This window comes from Emys orbicularis, chromosome 4 (genome assembly GCF_028017835.1).
Source record: "Emys orbicularis isolate rEmyOrb1 chromosome 4, rEmyOrb1.hap1, whole genome shotgun sequence".
Lineage (NCBI taxonomy): Eukaryota > Metazoa > Chordata > Testudines > Emydidae > Emys > Emys orbicularis.
In genome coordinates this window covers 64790774-64815906 of record NC_088686.1, presented here as the reverse complement: position 1 = coordinate 64815906, position 25133 = coordinate 64790774, and the positions used below count along the sequence as shown (strand labels likewise).

Genomic DNA, 25133 nt, shown 5'->3' with positions numbered 1-25133 from the left:
AATTTTTTTTTCAAAATCTTGAATTTTTTTGCAGGATGGGAAAAGTTTTTTCCTGTCTGGCTATAAATGCAATATCTCATAGAATATTAATTAGTCAGACTTGATCAGAGAAGATATAGTAAAGCATATGTCACTGCAGCCTTGAAAAAGTTTTTCAGATCTTGACAGTATTGTAGTTTACAAAGAAAAAGGACCACATGAACGATACCCTTCCACTTTCTAGAAAGGAGGAAGAGCTGTGTGCTTAATCTCAGTCCAGAAGTGAACTTTATTAGAAAGTCTGAAGAAAATAGATACAGCTGTTTGGGACTTTTTTTTGGGTGTGAGGGTTTTTTTCCCTACCATTCTGAAAATATTCAGGCACATTTTTACATTCAGAAAATCATTAAAATGACTTTGTTTTTAAAGATTAAACCTGGTAAGTGAATGATGTGTGCTTTGCAAAAGTGGCTGGGAATGGAAAATTATAGTAGTCACCCATGAAACATCCATGCTCATGAACTATCATTTCAGCTAATATCCTGTAGTTTGCAACCACCAGAGGGCAATGTGACCAAAGCCTCTTGGGAAATTCTGACATTCTATCCTGTAGGAGTTTTTGAAGACAAACACACAGCTATGAATCACCATTTGTGTTTTTGTCTTCTAAGTCCCAGTTCTGCAAAAATTAAGCACATGCTTAATTTTACTCATGTGAGGAAATTCATTGGAATTGTCCATGTGCTTAAGTGTTTGCAGGGACAGACACTTAGATTAGCCCGAATGGCCATGAAGGTCTACTTGGGAGGGGAGGTCTTGCAGGATCTGTGCCTTAGATTGCAAGCTCTCCGTGCATATGTCTAGGCAACACCTACCACTTTTTGGGTGCTAATGTAATATAAACAAATGAAAATAGAACATTGACCTTGCCCAGCATACTTGTTCATTACCAATGTAAGAAGTGCACACAGAGTGGGGTTATCCAGCTGTTTTCTAATAGAAGCAGATTATACACAGAACTACACCTGTACAACTGCACACAAGTCAATGGGGTTTCATGAGTTAGCTGAGGGCAGAATTTGACCAGGTGGTGCAGTGGTAGCTGTATCACAATTAAGGTTGTGTTGCAGAATTCAGTTTAACAGGAACACTAAACCTTTTCTTTGTAAACAACCTCATTGCAAGGGCAAAAAACAAAAGATGAAACTATAAACTCGGAGTGCTATTTGAATTTTTCATGGTGGTTTGATGAGAAATAGATTGACACAGAAAGAATTCTAAAAGTTCAAAAATCACCCTTCAAATGAAAAATTGCCAAATTGTCATACTTTCCTTTGTGACCCCTTCTGCAAGAAACCTGAAGCATGCTGGGACCCATCCTTTGTCCACATTGTTGCTCCTCATGTGCCAGTAATAGAAATATCACCCTCTTTCTTAGGGCTTGTCTACACTACAAAATTAGGTCGGATTTATAGAAGCCGGATTTATAGAAGCCGGTTTTATGCAGCCGACTGTGTGTGTCCCCACATAAAATGCTCTAAGTGCATGAAGTCGGCGGACCGCGTCCACAGTACCGAGGCTAGCGTCGACTTCCGGCGCATTGCACTATGGGTACCTATGGGTACCTATCCCACAGTTCCCGGAGTCTCCGGCGCCCATTGGAATTATGGGTTGAGATCGCAATGCCCGAATGATGCAAAGCAGTGCCGCGGGGGGTTCTGGGTACATTGCGTCACGCACCTCCCCCGCCGTCACAGCAACGGCAGACAATAGATTCGCGCCTTTTTACCTGGGTTACCTGTGCAGACAACATACCACGCCAAGCATGGAGCCCGCTCAGCTCAGCTCACCGTCACCATATGTCTTCCGGGTGCCGGCAAACGTGTGACTGCATTGCTAAACAGCAGCAGCAGATTACTGCCTTTTGGCGGTAGACGGTGCAGCATGAGTAGTAGCCTTCATCGGCGCTCGGGATGCTGGTAGCTGTGGGGCTGGCAGCCGTAGGGCTGCATTGCACCAGCCCCTTGCCTTTTGGCAGTAGATAGTTTATTACGACTGGTAACCGTCCTGTCAGTATTGTCTGCTGAGCATCCAGAAGAGGCCGAGGGCAATCTGGGTGCTCAGCAGATCTGAAAGAAGAGCTTTCCTCAGGTCTGAAAGCAAGTAAATTTAGAGGTTGCCTGAAATGCTCATAGATTATTGTAGCCTGAGCGCCTTTACCGAGCCTTCTGGCTACTGTACAGCAGCAACCCCTTGCCTTTAACCGTCCTCGTTGGACAATGATGGTTACCAGTCGTAGTATACTATTTGCTGCCAAGTATTGTCTGCTAAGCACCCAGAAAAGGCCGAGGGCGATCTGGGTGCTGGCAGACATGTGGCTGGCACACGTGGGGCTACATTGCTACACAGCAGCAACCCCTTGCCTTTAACCGTCCTCGTTGGACAATGATGGTTACCAGTCGTAGTATACTATTTGCTGCCAAGTATTGGCTGCCAAGCACCCAGAAAATGCCGAGGGCTATCAGTCATGCTGCACTGTCGTCTTAAGATGTAAAAAATAGATTTGTGTTTTATTCATTTCCTTCCCCCCTCCCTCCGTCAAATCAACGGCCCGCTAAACCCAGGCTTAGGAGTTCAATCTCTGGGGGGGGGGGCATTCTGTGTGACAGTTGTTTGTATTTCTCCCTGATGCACAGCCACCTTTCTTGATTTTAATTCCCTGTACCTGTACGCCATGTCGTCAGTCGCCCGCCCCTCCCTCCCTCCCTTCTTCCCCTGGTCTTTAGATACTAGTTTCGCGCCTTTTTTCAGACCAGACGCCATAGCTAGCACTGGGATCATGGAGCCCGCTCAGATCACCGCGGCAATTATGAGCACTATGAACACCACGCGCATTGTCCTGGAGTATATGCAGAGCCTGGACATGCCAAAGCAAAACCAGGAGGACCAGCTGAGGAGGAGGAGGCGATTGCAGCGCGGCGACGATAGTGATGAGGAAATTGACATGGACCTCTCACAAGGCACAGGCCCCAGCAATGTGGAAATCATGGTGTTACTGGGGCAGGTTCATGCCATGGAACGCCGATTCTGGGCCCGGGAAACAAGCACAGACTGGTGGGACCGCATCGTGTTGCAGGTCTGGGACGATTCCCAGTGGCTGCGAAACTTTCGCATGCGTAAGGGCACTTTCATGGAACTTTGTGACTTGCTTTCCCCTGCCCTGAAGCGCCAGAATACCAAGATGAGAGCAGCCCTCACAGTTGAGAAGCGAGTGGCGATAGCCCTGTGGAAGCTTGCAACGCCAGACAGCTACCGGTCAGTCGGGAATCAATTTGGAGTGGGCAAATCTACTGTGGGGGCTGCTGTGATCCAAGTTGCCAGGGCAATGAGAGGCCTGGTGATATCAAGGGTAGTGACTCTGGGAAACGTGCAGGACATAGTGGATGGCTTTGCTGCAATGGGATTCCCAAACTGTGGTGGGGCGATAGACGGAACCCATATCCCTATCTTGGCACCGGCGCACCAAGCCACCGAGTACATAAACCGCAAGGGGTACTTTTCAATGCTGCTGCAAGCCCTGGTGGATCACAAGGGACGTTTCACCGACATCAACGTGGGCTGGCCGGGAAGGGTACATGATGCTCGCGTCTTCAGGCACTCTCTTCTGTTTCAAAAGCTGGAGGAAGGGACTTTCTTCCCGGACCAGAAAATAACCATTGGGGATGTTGAAATGCCTATCGTGATCCTTGGGGACCCAGCCTACCCCTTAATGCCATGGCTCATGAAGCCATACACAGGCAGCCTGGACAGGAGTCAGGACCTGTTCAACTACAGGCTGAGCAAGTGCCGAATGGTGGTGGAATGTGCATTTGGGCGTTTAAAAGCGCGCTGGCGCAGCTTACTGACTCGCTGTGACCTCAGCGAAAAGAATATCCCCATTGTTATTGCTACTTGCTGTGCGCTCCACAATATCTGTGAGAGTAAGGGGGAGACATTTATGGCGGGGTGGGAGGTAGAGGCAAATCGCCTGGCCGCTGATTACGCGCAGCCAGACACCAGGTCGGTTAGAGCAGCACAGCAGGGCGCGGTGCGCATCAGAGAGGCTTTGAAAACTAGTTTTGTGACTGGGCAGGATATGGTGTGAAACTTCTGTTTGTTTCTCCTTGATGAAATCGCAGCCCCCCCCCCCCACGCACCCGGTTAACTCTACTACCCTGTAAACCAAGCACCCCAACCTCCCCTCCCCTCCCCTCTTCAAGCACCACTTGCAGAGGCAATAAAGTCATTGTTACTTCACATTCATGCATTCTTTATTAATTGAGCACACAACTAGGGGGATAATTGCAAAGGTAGCCCGGGATGGGTGGGGGAGGAGGGAAGGAAAAGGACACACTGCACTTTAAAACTTTAAAACTTATTGCTGTGGAAATCATCTAGGGTGGAGTGATTGGGTGGCCGGAGGCCCCCCCACCGTGTTCTTGGGCGTCTGGGTGAGGAGGCAATGGGACTTGGGGAGGAGGGCTGGTGGTTACAGAGGGGCTGTAGCGGCGGTCTCTGCTCCTGCTGTTGGTTACAGAGGGGCTGTAGCGGCGGTCTCTGCTCCTGCTGCCTTTCCTGCAGCTCAACCATACGCAGGAGCATATCACTTTGATGCTCCAGCAGCCGGAGCATCGACTCTTGCTTTCTGAGTACAAGCTGACGCCACCTCTCCTCTTCAGCCCGCGTTTCAGCACGCAACCTCTGCTCTTCAGCCCGCGACTTCTCCTCTTCAGCCCGCCACCTCTCCTCTCGCTCATATTGGGCTTTTTTAAAATCAGTCATTGACTGCCTCCACGCATTCTGCTGTGCTCTGTCAGCGTGGGAGGCAGTCTGTAGTTCAGTGAACATTTCGTCACGTGTCCTTCGCTTCCTTCTTCGAATATTCACTAGCCTCTGTGAAGGTGAAACATTTGCAGCTGGTGGAGGAGAAGGGAGAGTTGTTTAAAAAAGATACATTTTTTAGAACAATGGGTACACTCTTTCACGTTAGATTTTGCTGTTCACATCACACAGCACATGTGCTTTCGTTACAAGGTCGCATTTTTCCTCTTACATTGAGGGACTGCCGGTTTGGTGTGAGAGATCACTCACGCAGTGCCAGGCCACAGATTTCAGCTTGCAGGCAGCCATGGTAAGACACAGTCTTTGGGCTTTTTTAACCTTGTTAACAAGTGGGGATGGTTTAAAACAGTACTGCTCTCATTAACCATACCAAGCACCCGTTGGGTTGGCCATTTAAAATGGGTTTGCAATGTAAAAGGAGGGGCTGAGGTTTAAGGTTTAACATGCAGCACAAACCCAACTAACTCCCCTCCCCCACACACCCAATTCTCTGGGTTGGACACTTCACCCCTCCCCCCCACCGCGTGGTTAACAGCGGGGAATATTTCTGTTCAGCAGAGCAGGAAGGGGCACCTCTGAATGTCCCCTTAATAAAATCGCCCCATTTCAACCAGGTGACCGTGAATGATATCACTCTCCTGAGGATAACAAAGAGCGATAAGGAATGGATGTTGTCTGCATGCCAGCAAACACCGGGACCATACGCTGCCATGCTTTGTTATGCAATGATTCCAGACTACGTGCTACTGGCCTGGCGTGGTAAAGTGTCCTACCATGGCGGACGGGATAAGGCAGCCCTCCCCAGAAACCTTTTGCAAAGGCTTTGGGAGTACATGAAGGAGAGCTTTCTGGAGATGTCCCTGGAGGATTTCCGCTCCATCCCCATACACGTTAACAGACTTTTCCAGTAGCTGTACTGGCCGCGATTGCCAGGGCAAATTAATCATTAATCATTAAACACGCTTGTTTTTAAACCATGTGTAATATTTACAAAGGTACACTCACCAGAGGTCCCCTGTGTGCCCACAGGGTCTTGGGTGAGTTCGGGGGTTACTGGTTCCAGGTCCAGGGTGACAAACATATCCTGGCTGTTGGGGAAACTGGTTTCTCCGCTTCCTTGCTGCTGTGAGCTATCTATGATGTTCTCTCCATCCTCATCTTCCTCGTCCGCCGAACCCGATTCCCTGTCTCCAGAGAGGGACTGATAGCACACGCTTGGGCTACTGGTGGCTGCACCCCCTGGAATGGCATGCAGCTCCTCGTAGTAGCGGCATGTTTGCGGCTCAGCCCCGGACCTTCCGTTTGCGTCTCTGGCTTTGTGGTAGGCTTGCCTTAGCTCCTTAATTTTCACGCGGCACTGCTGTGCGTCCCTGTTATGGCCTCTGTCCTTCATGGCCTTGGAGATCTTTTCTAATGTTTTGCCATTTCTTTTACTGTTTCGGAGTTCGGCCAGCACTGCTTCATCTCCCCAGATGGCGATCAGATCCCGTACCTCCCGTTCGGTCCAGGCTGGAGCTCTTTTGCGATCCTGAGACTGGGACTGGGACTCCATCACGGTTACCTGTGCTGATGAGCTCTGCATGGTCACCTGTGCTCTCCACGCTGAGCAAACAGGAAATGAAATTCAAACGTTCGCGGGGCTTTTCCTGTCTACCTGGCCAGTGCATCTGAGATGAGAGTGCTGTCCAGAGCGGTCACAATGAAGCACTGTGGGATAGCTCCCGGAGGCCACTAATGTCGAATTCCGTCCTCACTACCCAATTCCGACCCCCATAAGGCCGATTTTATCGCTAATCCCCTCGTCGAGGTGGTGTAAAGAAACCGGTTTAAAGGGCCCTTTAAGTCGAAAGAAAGGGCTTCGTCGTGTAAACGTGTCCAGGCTTAAGTCGACTTAACGCAGCTAAAGTCGACCTAAACTCGTAGTGTAGACCAGGCCTTACATTGCTCAGTCTATATACAGTGTGGAAATAGCCTGTCGTGTAAGTCTGATGATGGAGTTTGATTGTCTGCTCTATATAGGTCCTAAGTAATAATATATGTGCATACATTTTTTGTCATTGCTGAGCTGATGGATGGGAATCAAAGAAGACGACATTTACTGTGGTTTGTGTTTCAGGCCAAAAGACATGGACGTGCGCTTTGGGTTTGACTTGTGCACAGAGGAGCAGGACTTCCTGTGTAAAAGGAAGAAGTATGTTGCTGCTGCTGTGAAGAAGGTGCTCCAGCTAGAGGACGACCTGCAGGACCATGAAGTATGTGGAACTGAATTGTGGGTGTTCCCCTCTCTCCTCTTCCCAATGGTAGTGCTGCGCTCAGCTGGTGGCATTTTTCTTACAGGAGCAATACATCTTCCGAGTAGTCAGGAAGCCTTAGAAGTAAGCAATGGGTTATTTGCTTTCAAGGAGTGCAATGAGTGGCTCCAGGATTAATCAGATATATTAGGATGCATTTATTGGTAGCTTTGAACAGAGATGACACTCCCTGCACAGGTGCTGACCACTGGCGGGAGAAACAAGCCTAGGAGTTGTACAGCCTGCCAGTGCCTCCTCCCTCCCACACATCCCCAGGCAAAAGTTTGAGGATGTCCAGGGCACTGGGTCCCAGCCACCCACCTCCACCCCCAGCACCATGCAGGGCAGGAGTCCTTTCCCTCCTGTTACCTCCCAAGGGCAGGTCCAGATCTCTGGGCAGAGAGACTGGGAGCATAGGAGCTGCCGTAGCAGTATGGTGAGCGAGGTGGGGCAGATCAGATCAGGTGATGTATGTCTTTACAGCCTCTCTACAGTCCCCTGATGTCATGAGTTAGTTTCCTTTTGTACACTGCTCATTTGTATCAAGGAAGGGGGGATGCTTGTCAGGCAGGAGGTTTGTAGTAGACACTAGAGGAGTGTCTGCAATTGCTGAGTGGAGGTAGTTTGTATGATGGAGGCAGGGTGGGAATATGTCTGTTGTAATGGGGATCTTTGGCTGACTTTATTTTTTAGTTCAAAATGAAAAGTTAAACTAAAAAAAATTAACGATTTTTTGGCAAAGGTCAAAATCAAAACAAAACCAACGTTGTTGAAACGAAATGTTTCCATTAATGCAATCTGATTTTTGGGTGGGAGGGTGGGGTATTGAGTTGCAAAAAATTTTGCCCTCTCAAAAATTCTTGGGGGACGGGAAAACTGTTTCCCACCCAGCTCTACTCATTTACTCTTTTCCATGACAAAAGAACAGCAGAGCACATGATGAAATTAAAAGGTAACAAATTTAAATAGGCAGATGAACATATCTTTCTACACAACATATAATCAGCCATGCAACTCACTGTCACAGGATGTTATGGAAGTAAATGGCTTAGTAAGATTAAGAAGGACATCAAATAATGATCAGGTTGGAGTCAGGAAGCACCCCCATGACAATTCCACTTATTATAAGGTGTTTGTGCATTTTTCTGAAGCCCTGACCAGTGTCAGAGTCAGAATAATGGATTAAAAAACTGTTCCGGTAGGGCAATGTCTATTTTTTTTATGCTGACTTCCAGATGATGCACGTTAGGAGAATTCTAATATAGTGAGTGGATCTCCAATTGTATAATAAAAACAAACAAACAAATCTGAAGCAACAGAATGTGAGCCTTCACTGTCCCATCAGTTAGGAGATAGGAATGGAAGTAGTTAACATAAATCATGTAATTGCTCACAAACTGACATCATTTTATATTGGTATTATCCATGCCTTTACCATTTCCATCTTTCATACAAATCATTTCTTATCTCTGACATTCAGTTGTTTTTCACCTGTCTTCTCCTATGTGTGTTGAGCAGGTGCCGGTGGTGGCAATCACGACAACAGGGGGTGGGACAAGATCATTAACAGCAATGTATGGCAGCCTGTTGGGTCTTCAGAAACTGAATATCTTGGACAGTGTTTCTTACATGACTGGTTTATCGGGCACTACATGGTAAGCTGGACATGAACAACGATTTTATTTGATCTTTCTGCATGCCACTATTTATTTATTTATTAGTTATATAACACTGTTGGTTTGCGTGACACTTTACAGATAAAAAATAAGCCCACATATTTCCCCCTGTATCCACTGAGAACAAAAATACCATAAGCTAAGCGGTGGGCAGTCACACTGGCCAACTACCTGTGCCACCTAATGGATACTGTGTGTGTCTTAGAACTCAGAAGTAGAGTTCAAATCACTGTTAAGAATGTATATTTATTTAAATGTCTATTACCTTTCTGTATTATGTCAATTATACCCTAGATCCATCATACTGAATCTTGTCTTTGGGATAGGATTGGAGATAGGAAGATGAAGGGGTGGGATTTTACATCCTGGCCATGCACACTGACCATTCCCTCCTACAGTGGAGTTGGAGGTGTAATTTCCAGTTTGGGTAGACATACCTGCGCTAGCTTCAGCATATTAAAATTACCAGCATAGCCATGGCTGCACAGACAGTGGGATGGGCTAGCCAACATGAGAACAATCCCATCTGAAACCCTAGGTGTGTACTCAGGGCAGCTATCCCATCCCACTGCCATGCAGCCTCAGCTACACTGCTATTTTTAGCAGGCTGTCTCAATAAAAGTTAGTGCTAGTATGTCTGCCCAAGCTGGAAATTATATCTCCATCTCCAGTGTAGGCCTACCCTTATTGTTTAATATCCTATCTCCCTTCCTCAGGACTATGGCAAACTTGTACGAAGATGCTAATTGGTCACACAAGTATCTGGAGGAAGCAATCAATAAAGCTCGGAAGCAAGTGACCAAATGCAAGATTAAGGGTTTTACTTTGGACCGTCTGAAGTACTATTACAATGAGCTGAAAGAGCGGCGCCAACAAGGACACAACACGTCTTTTATAGACTTGTGGGGACTCATGGTTGAATACATGCTACATGATGAGGTATTGAATATACCATTCTTTTCAGACCTGGTGAACTTCTATCGCTAAAAATGAGCAGAAAATAAACACGGAAAGGGATGCCTATCCAACAACACTGTAGGATTATTGATGCAAAGAATTTGTTAGAATCTTTTGTTGCAAATAGATACAACTGTATATTCAAATACAAAGACTGTTCTCACTTTAAAAATGTCGCAGACCTATGGGTACCATGGAACCTTAAACTGTTCGAGCCAAGAAATTCCAACATGCCAGCCTTTGGCTGCCACTTTTTGTTTTTAAAAATCTGAATCCCTGGGATTCATTTTGTAATTCCGATGCCTATTTGGACATTGCATATGCTCAAACATTCATTTTTGGTTAAAAACTAAATTGACACTGTAAAATTGGCTTCAAGAAGGTGACATAAATCCTAATTACATCACAGACCACTTGTTTCGTATGTGTTTGTAATACTGTCTTATTTCTATGCTTTCAGTGTTGTTTTTAGAGCTAGTTGAATTGCAGAAAAGAATATTCCTTGAATGTATTATTGTATGGATTTCACTTGTACTCATTGAGAAATGTATTTGCCAAATGGTATTGGATCAGCTATGCAGCTAGTTAAATCTGTTTTAAAAAAAGTATTTGACAAATGCATTTTTTTGGATGGAAAATGGTGAAATTTGTCAAATATATTCACCAAATATTGGCCAGGTCTTACTGTTTTATATGCATATCTAAAGAATTTTAGAACAGCTAAGGAAGTAAAGCATGGATTTATTAAATCATTTGGTGCTGGAATAACTCCAAAATGTTTTAAAAACTTAAGGCAATGTCACCTTAGGATGAGTGCCATTAACAAGGTTGAAAATTTTTTGTTTAGAAATAACAGTATTTGAAAACCGACTAAAATAGGTTATTTCCTAATAATTTCTTTTTACAAGCAAAGAAGTTTAATGCATCAGATCCAGTATAATGCATACCTCAGCACTTCTATATCTGGAACATTGCAGCATAACCTGCCTAAGATGATCATAACTTAGACAGCTCCAGTCCCTGCTGCACTCTAGTCACCTGTCTCTTCCCATGAATTTCCCTGTCTGTGCTTGTTTGAATCTACAATCAAACTGACCACATTTCTTAATAACATGTAAGCATCAAAGAATAGCTGCTGTTACTGGGACTTTTGGCAAGTTTGGAATAGCCTAGACAAACATTGGTACACAGCCCAATGAGTTGAGAACATAAAAGAAAACCTGGCTGAAGTTCAGATGTTACATTATAAAAATTCAAATGCACATCCATTTTTTCCTATTAATTATTTTTCTTCAAAAACAGAAAGATAACCATAAACTCTCGGATCAGCGACAGGCAATGAATGAGGGCCAGAATCCGCTGCCCATTTACATGGCTATCAACCTCAAAAACAACTATAGTGCTCAAGATTTTAGAGGTAATGGTGATATTTTAGAGTATGTGATTTATATTCGAAGAAATCTTCATTCATTTTGTGTGATAAACCAGTTCCACTAACATTATAACCCTTTGTCCCTAGCCCCAAACTAACCCTTTTTTAAAGTTCAAAAAACTGTGGATACAGTTTTAAAAAAGAATGTTAAATGTTTTTGTTTGATGCCTGTAGTCTTTTGAGTTCTGACTTGGACCAGAAATGAAAGTTCATTTCTAGCACAGGACATGTCAAGTTCAGAGTTTATCCTCACTACAAAAAGTACCAGAAATCTTTTGACAGAGAGATTTCTAGACACATTTTGTAGAATCAGGAAGTCCCAAGGCGCCTCAGATAAACCTGTGAACCTTTGGGTGCAATGCCAATCAAATATACATCTCATTTATCATTGATTTAACTATGCTTGCTTAGTATGAATAGTCAAGAGGAGAGAAAGCAAATAGAAGTACTGGGCTTCTTATCAGTGTTGGCCTGAAGGAAATAACCTTTACCTCAGCTATAATGTATGCCTGTTGTATCTGATGATGACATCACAGCATCACGTGTGTTGTCATGTGGCTGTATAGTTCAGATCTGTGAGGAGCCTGAACAGATGTCACACAGGAATGCACAAATTCCCACTGAAGACTTGGTATGATGCTTGGTCCTTTTAAAAACATTTTTTTTCATCTGTCTTCCTTAAAGTATTTACAACCTTTACTGATAGTTGGTCTCCATTCAGGTCTCTCCTTGGCTATGTCTTCAAAGTTGTAACAATTTATGCTGCATAAGGTCAGTTTCTGCCTAAGGATGTCTTTGAAGTGTTTTTGTTGACCACCCTTCCTGCATTTTCCAAGTGTCAGCTCACCACAGAGAGCTTTTTTTTGGGGAGACTGTCATTGCCCATTCTGATAACATGACCTATCCCTCTAGAATTTTCCAGAGGCCATTTCTACTCATCTTGTCAAGACAAATTGTTTAGATCAACAAAGGCAGCATACAGTTCAGTGTTTTGCTCAGTGCATTTTTCCTGAATCTGCCTCAAAACAAATATCAGGCCTGTGGTGCTCCAAATTCACACTGGGTCCCTGGTAGAAACTTCTGTGATACTGTTTCCACAAGCTGACTGAGAAAAATGCAAACAAGGATTTTACTATCAATAGATAGCACGGAGATATCCTGGTAGTTACCACAGTCAGATTTGTAGCCTTTATTGTTGTACAGATTAACTAGGATTGTATCTTTGAAGTCCTGAGGAATTTCCTTGGCTTCCCAGATATTCTTAATGATTTTGTATAGATAGCTGACAGTTTTGGGGCCTGCAAGTTCAAAGATTTCAGCTGGAATGCTGTCTTAACCTGGTGATTTACCTGACTTCATTTGTTCGACAGCTTTTTTCACTTCCTCGGTGATAGATGGCTGGTCAGTTTCTTCATATATGGGGTACTGGGTTGGTTCCTCTAGCACCTGTTGATTGCCCATAGTGGGATGGTTGAGTAGCTCAGTGAAGTTCTACACTTATTTTTCAGAGATGCCTCTTGTCCTTGATTAAGGTAGATCCATCTGAACTCTTTAAAGGAGCTAGTCTGGATTTCAATGGGCCATAAATGGTCTTCAGGAACTTCTAAAACAACTTTGTGGTCTTAGTATTGGCATATTGCTGTATTTCTTCTGCTTTCTTTTCCCACCAGTTATCCTGTTGAACATAAAGCTGTCTTTGATCCTTGGCTTGCGGATATTTGAACGTATCTTTCTTTGATGTTGATTCTTTGTCTATGTGCCAAGACACAAACACATCTTTTCTTTTCCTTGAGGATCTTTTTGATTTCATCATTGGTTTAATATAACCAATCCTGGTGCTCTCTTTGATTTTTGCTTAGAGTTTCTTCTGAGGCTCGAAGAATGGCTGATTTGAATATATTCCACTTTTTGAGTAGATTATTGGGTGATGATGTAATGCTATCACATTTTTCCTCTAAGTTTTCCCTTAGTTTTTGTTGATGAAATGGATGTCTCAGCTTTGCTTGGTTCAATTTTGATTTAATCTTGTTCAGCATTGTTTCGCTGAACAGCATGTAAATTAAAAATGGCTCTGATCATCCCGTGGTCAGTTCAACAGTTTGTCCCTTGCACTGTTCTGGTGATCTTGATGACCCTGACGCCTCTTTGCCTTATCATGGCATAATCAATCAGGTGACAGTGCTTTGATCTTGGATGCATCCAAGAGGTTTTGTCTGTTGGCTTGCCTGAAGATTGTGTTGATAATAACAAACTCATGCTCAGCACACCATTGCTGTTTATTTTTCTGACTCCATTGTTCTTTATTATACCATTCCAAACCTCACTCTCTTTTCCAATTCTGGCATTCTAGTGTCCCAGAAGTATGAGCTTGTCTTCACAAGGTATAGATTTAATTAGGTCATCCAAATCAGAATTGGACTGTTCCTTTGTTTGTTCTGTACTGTTCATTGTTGGAGCATAGGCACTTAGAAGACTCTTAGAGCATGATTTTCCAATGGGAAGTTGAGCTATATAAAACTATATAGATGAACAACTATAGCTGAGTACTAATGGGTTTGTTCTGTCCAAGCTCCTTCCACTCCCAAATTGCTGTATTAATGGACCTCAGTCCGTACATGGAGGGACCATCCCCTGCTGATGTATGAGGAAAATTTGCTTTCTAGGCTCATCGGTGTTGCAACCAGTATTGAATAGAAATATAGCTAGTAACAAAATCTGATGGTTTTAAAACTATAATTATACACAAAGAAGTTGATGCTGGAAGGTATATTCCACTTGATTTTTTTCTAGTCATCTGATATGAGTGTTTTTCCCCCACAGTCTAGCACTGCAGTAAAAGCCTTTTTTGTTGCTCTCACTATAGAATGGTTGGAGTTCACTCCCTACGAGGTGGGATTCTGGAAATATGGAGCATTTATTCGCTCAGAAGATTTTGGAAGTGAATTTTTCATGGGAAGACTGATGAAGAAGTTCCCAGAAAGCCGGATTTGCTACATGGAAGGTGACGATTATCTAGAGCAATTGTTAACCTAATAAGAATACAGCTGGGTGTATAACTAGGCATTGGTGAGCAAGTGATCTATCACTGGTGACACTGGTGTGGAATCACCTGCCAGAAATCTATGTATGGTACCACCTATGCCACTAACAGATAATGATTTTCCATGTGAATTTAAATTGTCCTAGTGTAACTAAACCTGTTGTATGTTTGGTTTAACTGTGCTCTGAAACCAGGCAACTCACAAACATAGGGCAGCGGCTAGATTCTATATACCTTTACTTGAGTTGATTTGTCCAACATTAGCATTTGCTACCTTTTATATCACAATTATTTGGAATTTAGCCCTTTTCAGTTTTAAAGCCTGACTTGAAACTGACCAGACCACAACAAATTTGAGCCTGACCCAAGCTTGAGATCGTTGAGTTGTTTTCATACCCGACCTAAACCCAACTCTTGCAGTTAAGTCCTGTTGGAGTTGGGTCGGGGGTTGCAAGGGTCTTGTGTGTAATGGGGGTGGAGAAGGTGTGGGAGAGAATGGGAGGGGGCAAGTGGTGCCATTGCCTGCAGAGCCAACAGCTAGTGCACCCCTTGTAGCTGTGCCCAGGGGGAGGATGGTGGTAGTAGCTGGAGCTGCAGGGGTGCTGCACTGCAGCACAGGCTGGTTGTGTCAGTAGCTAAGCAGCAGGCAGATGGGCAGGGTGGGCAGGAGGTGGCTGCTGCTCTCGCTTGCCCTATTGGCTCCTTTGTTCACACCAAGCACACATGGTCTTTTAGGGCTGGCCCGGGTCACTCAACAGGATCTCCAGATCCTCCAGCTGGTAGGTGGAGTGGTGGTTGGGGGTGGTCAGGTAGCACCAGGGAATAGTGGCTGGCGACGCTGGGCTTTGCAGTCCCTGCTGCCTCGCAATCACTGGCATCTTTTGTCCCCCTACTTCCGCTTTCATGGCGCTGAGCATCTCCATGGGGGCCCAGGATCTCTCAGTGCATGTGGGGGGCACTGCATCCACTGGGGGACTTGCAAAGTTTCTGTGTCTGGAGCAGACATGGCTGCTCCCCCTTCAGCATCAGTTCCAGCTGCCCTGAGCCTGGTCCAGTTCCTGTTTCAGTCTTTCAGCGGCTGCCAGGCCCCGGGCATTGTGCCCCATCTGTGACGGCTCCACACTTTGGCTTCCCTGCCCAGGGCTCCAGCAGCACTGGGTTAGCCCTCTGCTCCCCGCACCACCTCCTGCGGGTGCCGCCACACAGACAATGGGGAGCCTGCGTAGCCGAGCCAAGTGTGGAGCTGCCTGCAGGGCGGAAGGGCAGAGTTTTGCTTCCTGCAGCTGCTGCACAGTCCCCGGGAGGGAAGGATGAAAGGAGAGACAGTGGCAGCAGGGTTGGGTTCAGGAGTCCTGGCTTGGTAATGTTAAGCAGGGTGTCTTCTCGTTACAGCATTGCCCTCTGTGGACTTAAGTCTACTTGGGCCTAATTTTAAAGCCTAATCCGAACATGACCTGAGCCCGAGAGTTTTGAGTTGTTTTCATATCTGACCTGACCCACACCCGACCCTTGTTGTCAGGTTTGGGTGGGGCTGCCAGGGTGTACTTTGCAGCATAGTCCAATTGCTAACTTTTAACTATAGCTTGTGAGAAAATGTTAATCAAAACAAGATTTTGACCAAAAATGAAACAGAATATTTTGACTTATTCTATTCTTTTCCACTTGGCTCTTATTGGAATCCTGATGAATATAGCAACATAGCATTGAAACGTAGCCTAATAAACATCAACATAATTAAACAGAACAGTAATGTTCTGAAACAGTAGAATACAAAACAGCTTTTTAATGCAATCTTCAGAGAGCTAATAATGTTATTCAATTAAATAATAATAGCAAAGGGAAAAAGAAATTGAGATATTAAAAAAGGAACAAAATATGTATGTTTTTCTGATGAAATATGAAGAAGCTGCAAAGCTGAGATGGGAAGATAACTTGAAAACTGCTACCTTATGTAGTTAAACAATTTAACATTTTCTGAGTCTGACTTTACTTGGAACTAGTTAGCATTTAAAGCTCTACAGCTGAAGTAGTTATAACAGTAGCTCAGATAGGCTCCAGTCTTGCAAACACTTGATTTCAATGGGAATACTCATGCAAATAAGTGTAAGCATATGTGTAAGTGTTTGCAGTATTGGAACTATGCCCACAAAGATGTCTATAAAACTTGGAAGGAAATGTTCAAGGGATAGGACAAAAGGCAATTTTTAGTTAAAATGCTTCCAAGACTTCATCAAATTAGTTTCTATTGAATCTCTTCCACTTTACAGGCATGTGGAGTGGTATATTTTCCTTGGACGTGATGTACTTCTGGAATTTAGCCTTTGATTCAGAGGACTTCTGGTACAGATGGACTAGAGACCGAGTAAAAGACATTGGTGGGTGGTTTATCTTTTTTATCATCTCATTCACCTGTTGTTTTTGTTTTTCCATACTTGGTACTCCACACTTGTCTGACGTATAAATAATATACACTCATTTTGAAGAGATTTTAAAGCCTTACTGCAAAGATAGCATGGTCAGAGGGGGAAGGGCAGGAAAGGGATTAAAGGATCTTCTATTGTTATAAAGCAATCTCTTTGCTTGATTTAGGAGCTGCTTTGCCTTGAGCAAGGGAGATGCAAAGGAAGTAGGAAAAATATTCAAGTTACCGCCTCAAAAGTTGAGGGAGCAGTGTTGTCTTCATAGAGAGCCCTTGACTCTGCATACTATTCCCTGCACCATACACCAAATCATAGGCGTCAACTCCATGGGGACTCTGGGGCTGGAGCACCCACAGAAAAAAATAGTGGGTGCTCAGCACTCACCAATGGGCCCCGCTGATCAGCTCCTCCCACCCGCCGGTGGGCCCTGCCGATCTGTTCCTCCCCCTCCTCCCCAGCACCTCCTGAATGCGGAACAGCTGTTCAGTAGTGAGCAGGAGGTGCTGGAGAGGGAGAGTGGAGCAGGGGCAGGAAGAGGTGGAGCAAGGGTGGGGCACATTTGGTGGAGGGGGTGGAACGGGGCGGGAAGAGGCGGGCGGGGGTGGGGACTTGGGGGAAGGGGTGGAGAGGGGGTGGGGTCTAGAGCAGAGCAGGGGTTGAGCACCCCCTGAGAAATCAGAAAGTCGGCGCCTCTGCACCAAATTACAAATGGGACACCATTCTAGTTAAGTCTAAAATATTAGGTTTTAATTGTAAACTTAATGTTGTATTTGTGGGTAGTAGTTCATTTAATGTACTGAGTTTTTGTGGGGTTTCTTTATCATTTTGCTCCCACTCTGAGTTTTATTTGGATTCGAGGCCTTAGCTTATTACAGTTATCCTTTTTATGGGTTGGCCAGAAATTCAATTTATGAATGATTGCATAATTATTATTATTATTATTATTTATTGCTGCAGAGAACTCCCCGCCCCCAAATTAATCTAGACAAACTAAGAATTTTAGATTTCCCCCCTTTCCGCAGAGGAAGATCCTGTTCTGCACATAAAGCCTCATGAGACAGAGACTCGCCTGTTGACTCCTGCAGGCGCCCTTTCTACTGCTTTCCGAGATGTCTTAACAGGGCGCCCAACAATTGCAGAATTCCCCAATTTCCTAAGGGGCTTCCAGATGCACAATGAGTACCTGGAGAATGAGCATTTTTCTTCATGGAAAGGCACAGTAATAAAGCATGGTTTGCAGTGGTATATTTTGAGATGGTTTGGAATGCACTGAGGAGAGCTGAGTGCTGTGGAGAATATGTGGATTTCATGTTTAAATTCCACATCCCCTTCCTCAAGCACTGAAGTTTGAACTAAAGTTCAGTCTGTTGGCATTTACAGGGCTGAATGTTCATAATGAAATTGCTTTGTTGGGTCTCAGTTAATTTTTTGTTGGGTTGCATGTCACCAGGCACAGTGACTGCAAAGTTGGGGGAGGGGCAAAATAGATAGACAAAAAGGCTGAAAACAATGTGAGGAGTCTAAGAAGGGAGTGAACAACAAGAGACTTGTTCCTCTAAGTCAAGGCGGAACTGCTGTGGTACAACAGTGTGTCAACACCCAAAGAAAGCAATGGGGTAGAGGCAGAATTCTCCTTTCTTTTCTTTGACCCATTTATTATTATCATCAGGGAAGCAGCTCATCTATTCTTATGATAGTTATAACAGGACATGTTTGTATTTCAGACACTGTGATAGACACTTACCCTAACAAACTAATTGAAACAGCACAGCACCCTCTATCCCTGGCAGATACTGGATTTTTTATCAATACCAGTTACCCACCACTCTTGCTACCTCAGAGGAAAGTGGATGTCATCCTGCATTTAAATTACAGTGGAGGATCACAGACATTGGTGAGAAGAGTCAAATTATCCTTTGGTTTTCCATTATGGCCATTTTCCTCAAAGCTTTTAGCATTTAGTAGCCAAAATCATAGGTACCGATTCTGTGGGTGCTCCAGGGCTGGAGTATCCATGAAGAAAAATTAGCTGCTGCTTAGCACACACTGGCAGCCAAGCTCCCTCCTACCCCCCACTCCCACCCACCCATCAAGTCCTCCCCTCCCTCCCAGCGCCTCTTGCATGCTGCGGAACAGCTGTTCCGCGACATGCAGGAGGCGCTGGGAGAAGCGGGGATGGGGCGTGCTCGGGGGAGGGGGGAAGAGGTGGGAAAGAGGCGGGGTGGGGGTGGAGCGGGAGGGGAAAGAGGTGGGGTGGGGGTGGAGTGGGAGGGGAAAGAGGCGGGGTGGGGTGGGGCCTTGGGGGGATGGGTGGAGTGGGCCCCATCACCAACACCTGGGGCTGAGCACGGATTGAGCACCCCTGGGGAAAATTAGAAGCCGGTGCCTGTGGCCAAAATTACTAACTTTCCAACAGTAGAAGTGGAAATTGATTCCAGAAGAATGAAACTTCATTTAGTTTGCACTACTAGTTCGACAATGGCACACCTCTTTGTTTCAGAAACTGTGGCCTAAATTCTCTATTTAATTGACACTATCTATGCTTCTAATTCTCTGTTTTAACTCCTAAGTCTGTTAATGGCTGATCTGATAGGGAGAAATCTATGGCCATCAGAATTAAGGACAATAAGGAGGAGTTTTTAAAGTATATTGGAAAGACAAGAAATCCTAACAATGGCATTGGTCCATTACTAGTTCGAAATGGTAGAATTGTTAATAATAATGCTGAAAAATAGAGGTGTTTGATAAATCTTTCTGTTCTGTGTATTGTACTTGAAGCAGGACTTAATTCAGGGAAGTCCTATGGCCTGTGTTATGTAGGAGGTCAGATAATAGATTATGACAATTGCCCTTAAAATCTATGAATCTATACTATTCCAACAAATTCACGGAAGATAATTTATGAAGATATTCTCAGTGTTCCTTAGTAATTTTCTAGTAAAACTAGGAAAAGTAATTGGCAGGCACACACAATAAAAAAAGTAATTATTAAGGTTGATAAAAATTTTTTGTGACGAAAATATACCTACCAAAAAGTACAGTTGTGTTGAAACTGAATTTTTTGTGGGGGGAAATGTCAATTCCAAGAAAAATTAGATTTTCCTACATTAAATCTCAAATGACAAATCAACATTTTGAAATGAAACTCATTTTTTTCATTTTATTTCAACTTACACAGTTGTCATTTCAACTTTTTGGTTTATAAAAAAACCATAAAACCCCAACATTTTATTTCAAAATGGTGACTTGAAACTCATCATCATAGTATCTGAGTGCCTTCCAGTATTGCATTAAGCAATGTGACTACACATCTGTCACATGCTGTTTGTTCTTTCATTTTCTCCCCAGAGGGAGAAGTGCATGTGTGTCTTGTTTGGTAGGTGGTGGTTGTTAAATAAATGTACCTGTTGATTTGTATTCCTGTTAGAGAAGGCAAGATCAAAGAAATTCCCCTTGGACTTGGAGCGGAAAGTGATGAGGTTTTTGATGGTCCTTTGTGGGGGAGTTCTTTTCACTGTCTCGGATCACCCCTGGAGAAGGTTATATCTCCTGCACAGACAAGGTTTACTCTTATTGTGGAGAGTTCCATTGTGACATAGGAGTGAAGTTGTCTAAATGAAATGAAAAATCTTCCAATTTGAAATGTTGATTTGAAACAAAAAATCTCACTTTTAATCAGTTCAAACGTTTCTGAATAGAAAACTGATTTTTTTTTTTTACTAAAACATTTAAGATGAAGATTTTTTTTTTTGGTCGTTCAAAATTGCTTACAGGAAAAATTTCAGTTTTCTGACTAGTTCATCACAAAATTACATGTAATTATATGGCTATTACTTCCTTTTTGATTAGATTATATGAGGTTTTCTGGCAGCTGACTCTGTGGTAGATGGGACAATTCACTACCTTTGGACTCAAATTTCTACAAGGTCTTTCATTAACTAATTTTGCATGTTACAAATTATCCTGATGAAGGATGAACTGGTAGTTGGAGCACTAGCCCAGGCTTTGGGAAGTCCAGATTCAATTCCCTGCTTCTCCACAGACTTTGTGTGACATTGGGTAGGTCACTTAGCTTTTCTGTGCTTCATCCTCTGATCTGTGAAGATGGGGATAATTGCACTTCCCTACCTCAGAGGGGTGATGTGAAGCTAAATACATTAAAGATTGTAAGGTGCTCAGATACTTTGGTGATGGGGCCCATATAAGTATCTTAGAAAGATACATATACTCTTTGTGCTTTCCTCTCTGATGTTCCATTTCAAAATGATCTATTTATGGAATCCTCTTACTCCATAGTAGATTTAAATTAATACTTTAGTTTTCAGCTGCCTGTGGAATCTATACTACTGTAACTGCTTTCTCATTTTGTTTAAAGTGCTACAGGGAGCAAAATAAACTGCAACATCAGTATTCTATGATGTAGTCTTTCTCCAACCTCATGTGTTCCCATAGGAATTCCTGTGTAACCCCTTAGGTATAGAAAGACAGTTTAACATTAGTTACTTTGTTTCAGGAAATCCTGGTCTTTGTCCCTTTTTTGAGTTCTAAAATCTTTGTTCTGTGATGATTCAGCCTCTGGACCTAATTGCGAAGTACTTCTCGGAGCGGGGAATCCCATTCCCCAGAATCGAGATGAGTGAGGAAGACAGGAAAAATCTGAAGGAGTGCTATCTGTTTGAAGATGCTGAGAGTCCAAGAGCTCCTATAGTGCTTTTTTTCCCATTAGTAAATGACACCTTCAAAAAATACAAAGCTCCTGGTAAGTTATCAGCAGACAGTAATGTTATCTCCTTGATCAGCCTGTCCTGCCCATTTCATATCTGATGACTCTCTGTTGGCTGTATCCTCCTTTCTCATTTCAATACGATCAACTTTTCCACGGACAAGAATTACCATTTTCACTGAGTCAGTGCCACTCAACCATCCATCATTAAAGGCACAGTGCTCATTTTAGCCACACAATTATTTTGATCTCACACACAGGGTGTTGTCTTGCTGTGTATAAATGAAAATTAACTTAATCAAAAATGCAAATCCTTAAAATGGAGGGTCTGAGAAACACTATATTGTTGAAGCAAAGCCCAGAACCACTACAAGCTTCATTGACATCTACTGTTTTGGGTTTTTTTTACACACATGTAAAGGCCTGTATCACACACTTGGGTCTTGATGGGTTGAGAACTTTGCTTTCAGCATTGTTGATAAATTGTATAGTCAATTGCTTGACTACACTTCGGTATGTTATGAAATATATTCAAGAGACCAAATAACCAATGTCAGTCAGGTTTATTGCTATAACTCAATAATAATATAGTACAGGAAAAAGGTTCTATGTGATACCACTCTCAGAGAAGCCATCTTGTGCAGCAGTGTTACATTCACCTTACGCAGAAGATGTGCTCCCAAAGTTACACCTCATGAGCCATGTTTTTATACCCTGCCGGTTTACAAGCAAAAGATACTGTGTACAGCATCTGAAACGAGATTTAAATGATCAGCTTTCTACCTTGTTTTTCTGGTACTATGATGTACTTCTCTCTCTCTCTCTGTTCTGAACACCTGCATTTCAGGCACCAACAGGCATGAAGGCACCTCCTAGGTTTGTACTAGGGTAGAAGAATCATATGTCTTGTCCTCTTTTCTTTGGGACATTCCAGTACAGGCCTGTGAGAGTAACTCCCTTTCTGTTGCTATGGTAAAGCACTCATCTGTCCTGATCTTGACAGCTTTCTTAATTGCTCAAGCCAAAATTTACTTCAGGGGATGCAACGGGTTATGAGATACTTAGAATAAGTGAGCAGCATTATATAAAAATCATAGGCGAATTTAGGCCATATAACTGCTATATTTGTGCTTAATGATATTTGTGCTGAACACTTACTAATACCTATTATTAATAGATGTATATATGCTAACCAGCATATATTAGTCAACGGTATCAACAATCTGCTCACTGAATGGGTCATCATTTTCCCTTCACTATGGCTAGCCTGTATCGGCTGGGTCATTGTTTCACTGATTATAATACATTTTTGAGTGGCCACCTGTCTTTTACATTTTCTCCTGCTCTCAGTATTCCATTTTGTTTTTGCTCACTACCATTGAGGCATCTTTCTTTCTAGATTGGGGAAGCAGATATGCAGATCATGTAGGTCCCCTGTAAATGATACTCAGAGGGCTGACCTGTAGTAAGTGTTGTTACAATGGGTTCTTCCCCATCCTGACCCTATCAGCAATCTGGTTTTCATCAGTTCTGGAGAGTGGTGATGTAGAGATTGAAAAACTTGATTTTGCTAGAGATACTTGTACATCCCTATGGCAATTAACTTTGCAAGCTATCTCGCTAGAGAGAAATCTCCCTCCCTGGCCAATTATTGCCTTGTTAATTGATATAAGCTCCAAACTGCAGTAATGTTTCACTGGTAAAACTTGCTACATTTTTTTCTTAGGTGTGGAACGCAGCCCCACAGAGATGGAGGAGGGGAAAGTTGATGTCTCCAGTCCCCTTTCCCCATATACTACGAGGGAGCTCTCATTCAGTGAAGAGAATTTTGACAATCTGGTGAAAATGACTGACTACAATATTCTGAATAATGAAAACTTGATTGTTCAGGCCTTGCGCACAGCAGTGGAACGGAGGAAACAGCAAGCTCCCATATACTACAAGGGAGCTCTCATTCAGTGAAGAGAATTTTGACAATCCGGTGAAAATGATTGACTACAATATCCTGAATAATGAAAACTTGATTGTTCAGGCCTTGCGCACAGTAGTGGAATGGAGGAAACAGCAAATAAAATAGTCACTATCCAATAGACTTAATCTCCCGGGATTCTATTTCTTGTGTCTTCTACTATGTAGAGAGACCAAAGCCTTTTGATGGCTTGCTAATGTTATATATCTAATAGTAGCCTCATCCTCATGCCTCCATGGACTCCAGTTCATCCCAGTTAAGTGAAGGTTCAAATAAACAGAGTTTGCTAAATCACATCATGACCAAGACTTTACAGATGGTTCAATTGCAACCAAACTTCACACCATCAAGGTTAAATTTTAGATTTTCTTACCTTATCAGTTTATCCACAGATATACATTCATTTTAAGTTAAAGAAGTGCACCTTGTCGTGTTAATAAAATATACAATCCATTAAAAAGTATTTTAACATGCTCACACAAAAATACAACTGTGTCTAAATCATCCTTTTAAAAAGTCAGTAATTCTGCTTTGTTTTCTGCCAGAAATGCTGCTTTGTGAATTGGAGTCTTTATAGCACATAGCTAATCCATTTTGCTGGCACTATTTCATTGTCGTGGACACACAGGAGAAGAGTCTGTCGTCATTGATCTGATTATTTGTCTCTTGTCTCTGTTATTTTCAATTGGCTCTCTCTGCTGCCCTTAGCACTTCAGTTTGATGACTCTTTGGCATTCTTAAAAAAAATCTGTAAAGTCGTCACTGTCCATAAACAATATCACAGGGTTCAGTAATTTTTGTTACAACTCATTTTCACTGCCACACAAATTGTTAAATAACACATTATTAATGGAGTACTTCAAGGTGTATCTTTTCATAGGGTGCCATGCATAAGGCAGCATGCAGATTATTAGGAATGTGCAACTTCGATAGTGATTTTCAAGATATGTTATTTGTGTGACCAAATGTTGACTAGAAATATGTGGGTCCCAAGTGTTCAACTTGCCCAGCCTTCAGGTAGAAACACCTTCCTTCCCCTTCCCCAAGTGGCCTAAAATACCCCTCCCCACCAGTCTAATCTCTTTTGGAGCTGGATGGCCCTTCAACTTCTCCCTGATCTTCAGGAGGTGGTAAGTAGCCACAACCCTTGCTATAAATGGTCTTCTAGGGGGCTGCCCTGGGTGGTTCCTCTCTCTCTCACCTATCTTAGAAACATTTTGTGGGTTGATAGTTGCTTGTGACGACCTTCCCACAATCCTGCAGCAGCTAGATCATGAATTATTCCTGCAGCCAGTGCTAACACTAGACAACACGGCTGAGGTGCCCATCAGGCCTTGCCGCAGCTTCTAAGGAAACCCCAGGCATTTTCTAGCTGCAGCTAACGGGCTCATACTCTTGCTACCTATTTACAACCCAGAGCCAGTGAATCAGAACTGACATTGAGAATGGGAGTGTGTTTTGCTCATGCTCAGGCAGGATGGACAGGATACTTCTAGCTCATCCGGAAGACTTTTCTGGACATGGGTGGGAGCAAAAAATAAGTCTGTTCCCTCAGAGAAACAGTGTTGGGGGGGGGGGGGGGGCAGTCAATCGGAACTACTTGAATATTGGATGAAGAAAAGTGGGCCACCATTTTTACCTATTATGCAGTAGGTATGGACTTGAAAGGATATGATGTAATCCTGTTTTTTTGGTGTGTTCTGCACCTTTAAACATAGAGAAGTCTCCCTGCCTATGACAGGGACGGTTGTGAGACAGCCATAAT

The 25133-nt window shown here is 43.4% G+C and overlaps 1 protein-coding gene across 1 annotated transcript in view; it reads left to right on the top strand.

Moving 5' to 3' along the window:
* LOC135877204 (cytosolic phospholipase A2 epsilon-like) overlaps nucleotides 1–23361 on the top strand; it is a 48814-nt gene extending 25453 nt beyond the window's left edge. The window contains exons 12-21 of the mRNA XM_065402583.1: nucleotides 6977–7112; nucleotides 8670–8806; nucleotides 9544–9766; nucleotides 11087–11201; nucleotides 14080–14217; nucleotides 16524–16631; nucleotides 17699–17890; nucleotides 18401–18570; nucleotides 21249–21435; nucleotides 23126–23361. Of these exons, the coding sequence (XP_065258655.1) occupies nucleotides 6977–7112; nucleotides 8670–8806; nucleotides 9544–9766; nucleotides 11087–11201; nucleotides 14080–14217; nucleotides 16524–16631; nucleotides 17699–17890; nucleotides 18401–18570; nucleotides 21249–21435; nucleotides 23126–23361 (1642 nt within the window). The remainder of the gene's footprint in view (nucleotides 1–6976; nucleotides 7113–8669; nucleotides 8807–9543; nucleotides 9767–11086; nucleotides 11202–14079; nucleotides 14218–16523; nucleotides 16632–17698; nucleotides 17891–18400; nucleotides 18571–21248; nucleotides 21436–23125) is intronic.
* Nucleotides 23362–25133: the final 1772 nt, after the last annotated feature.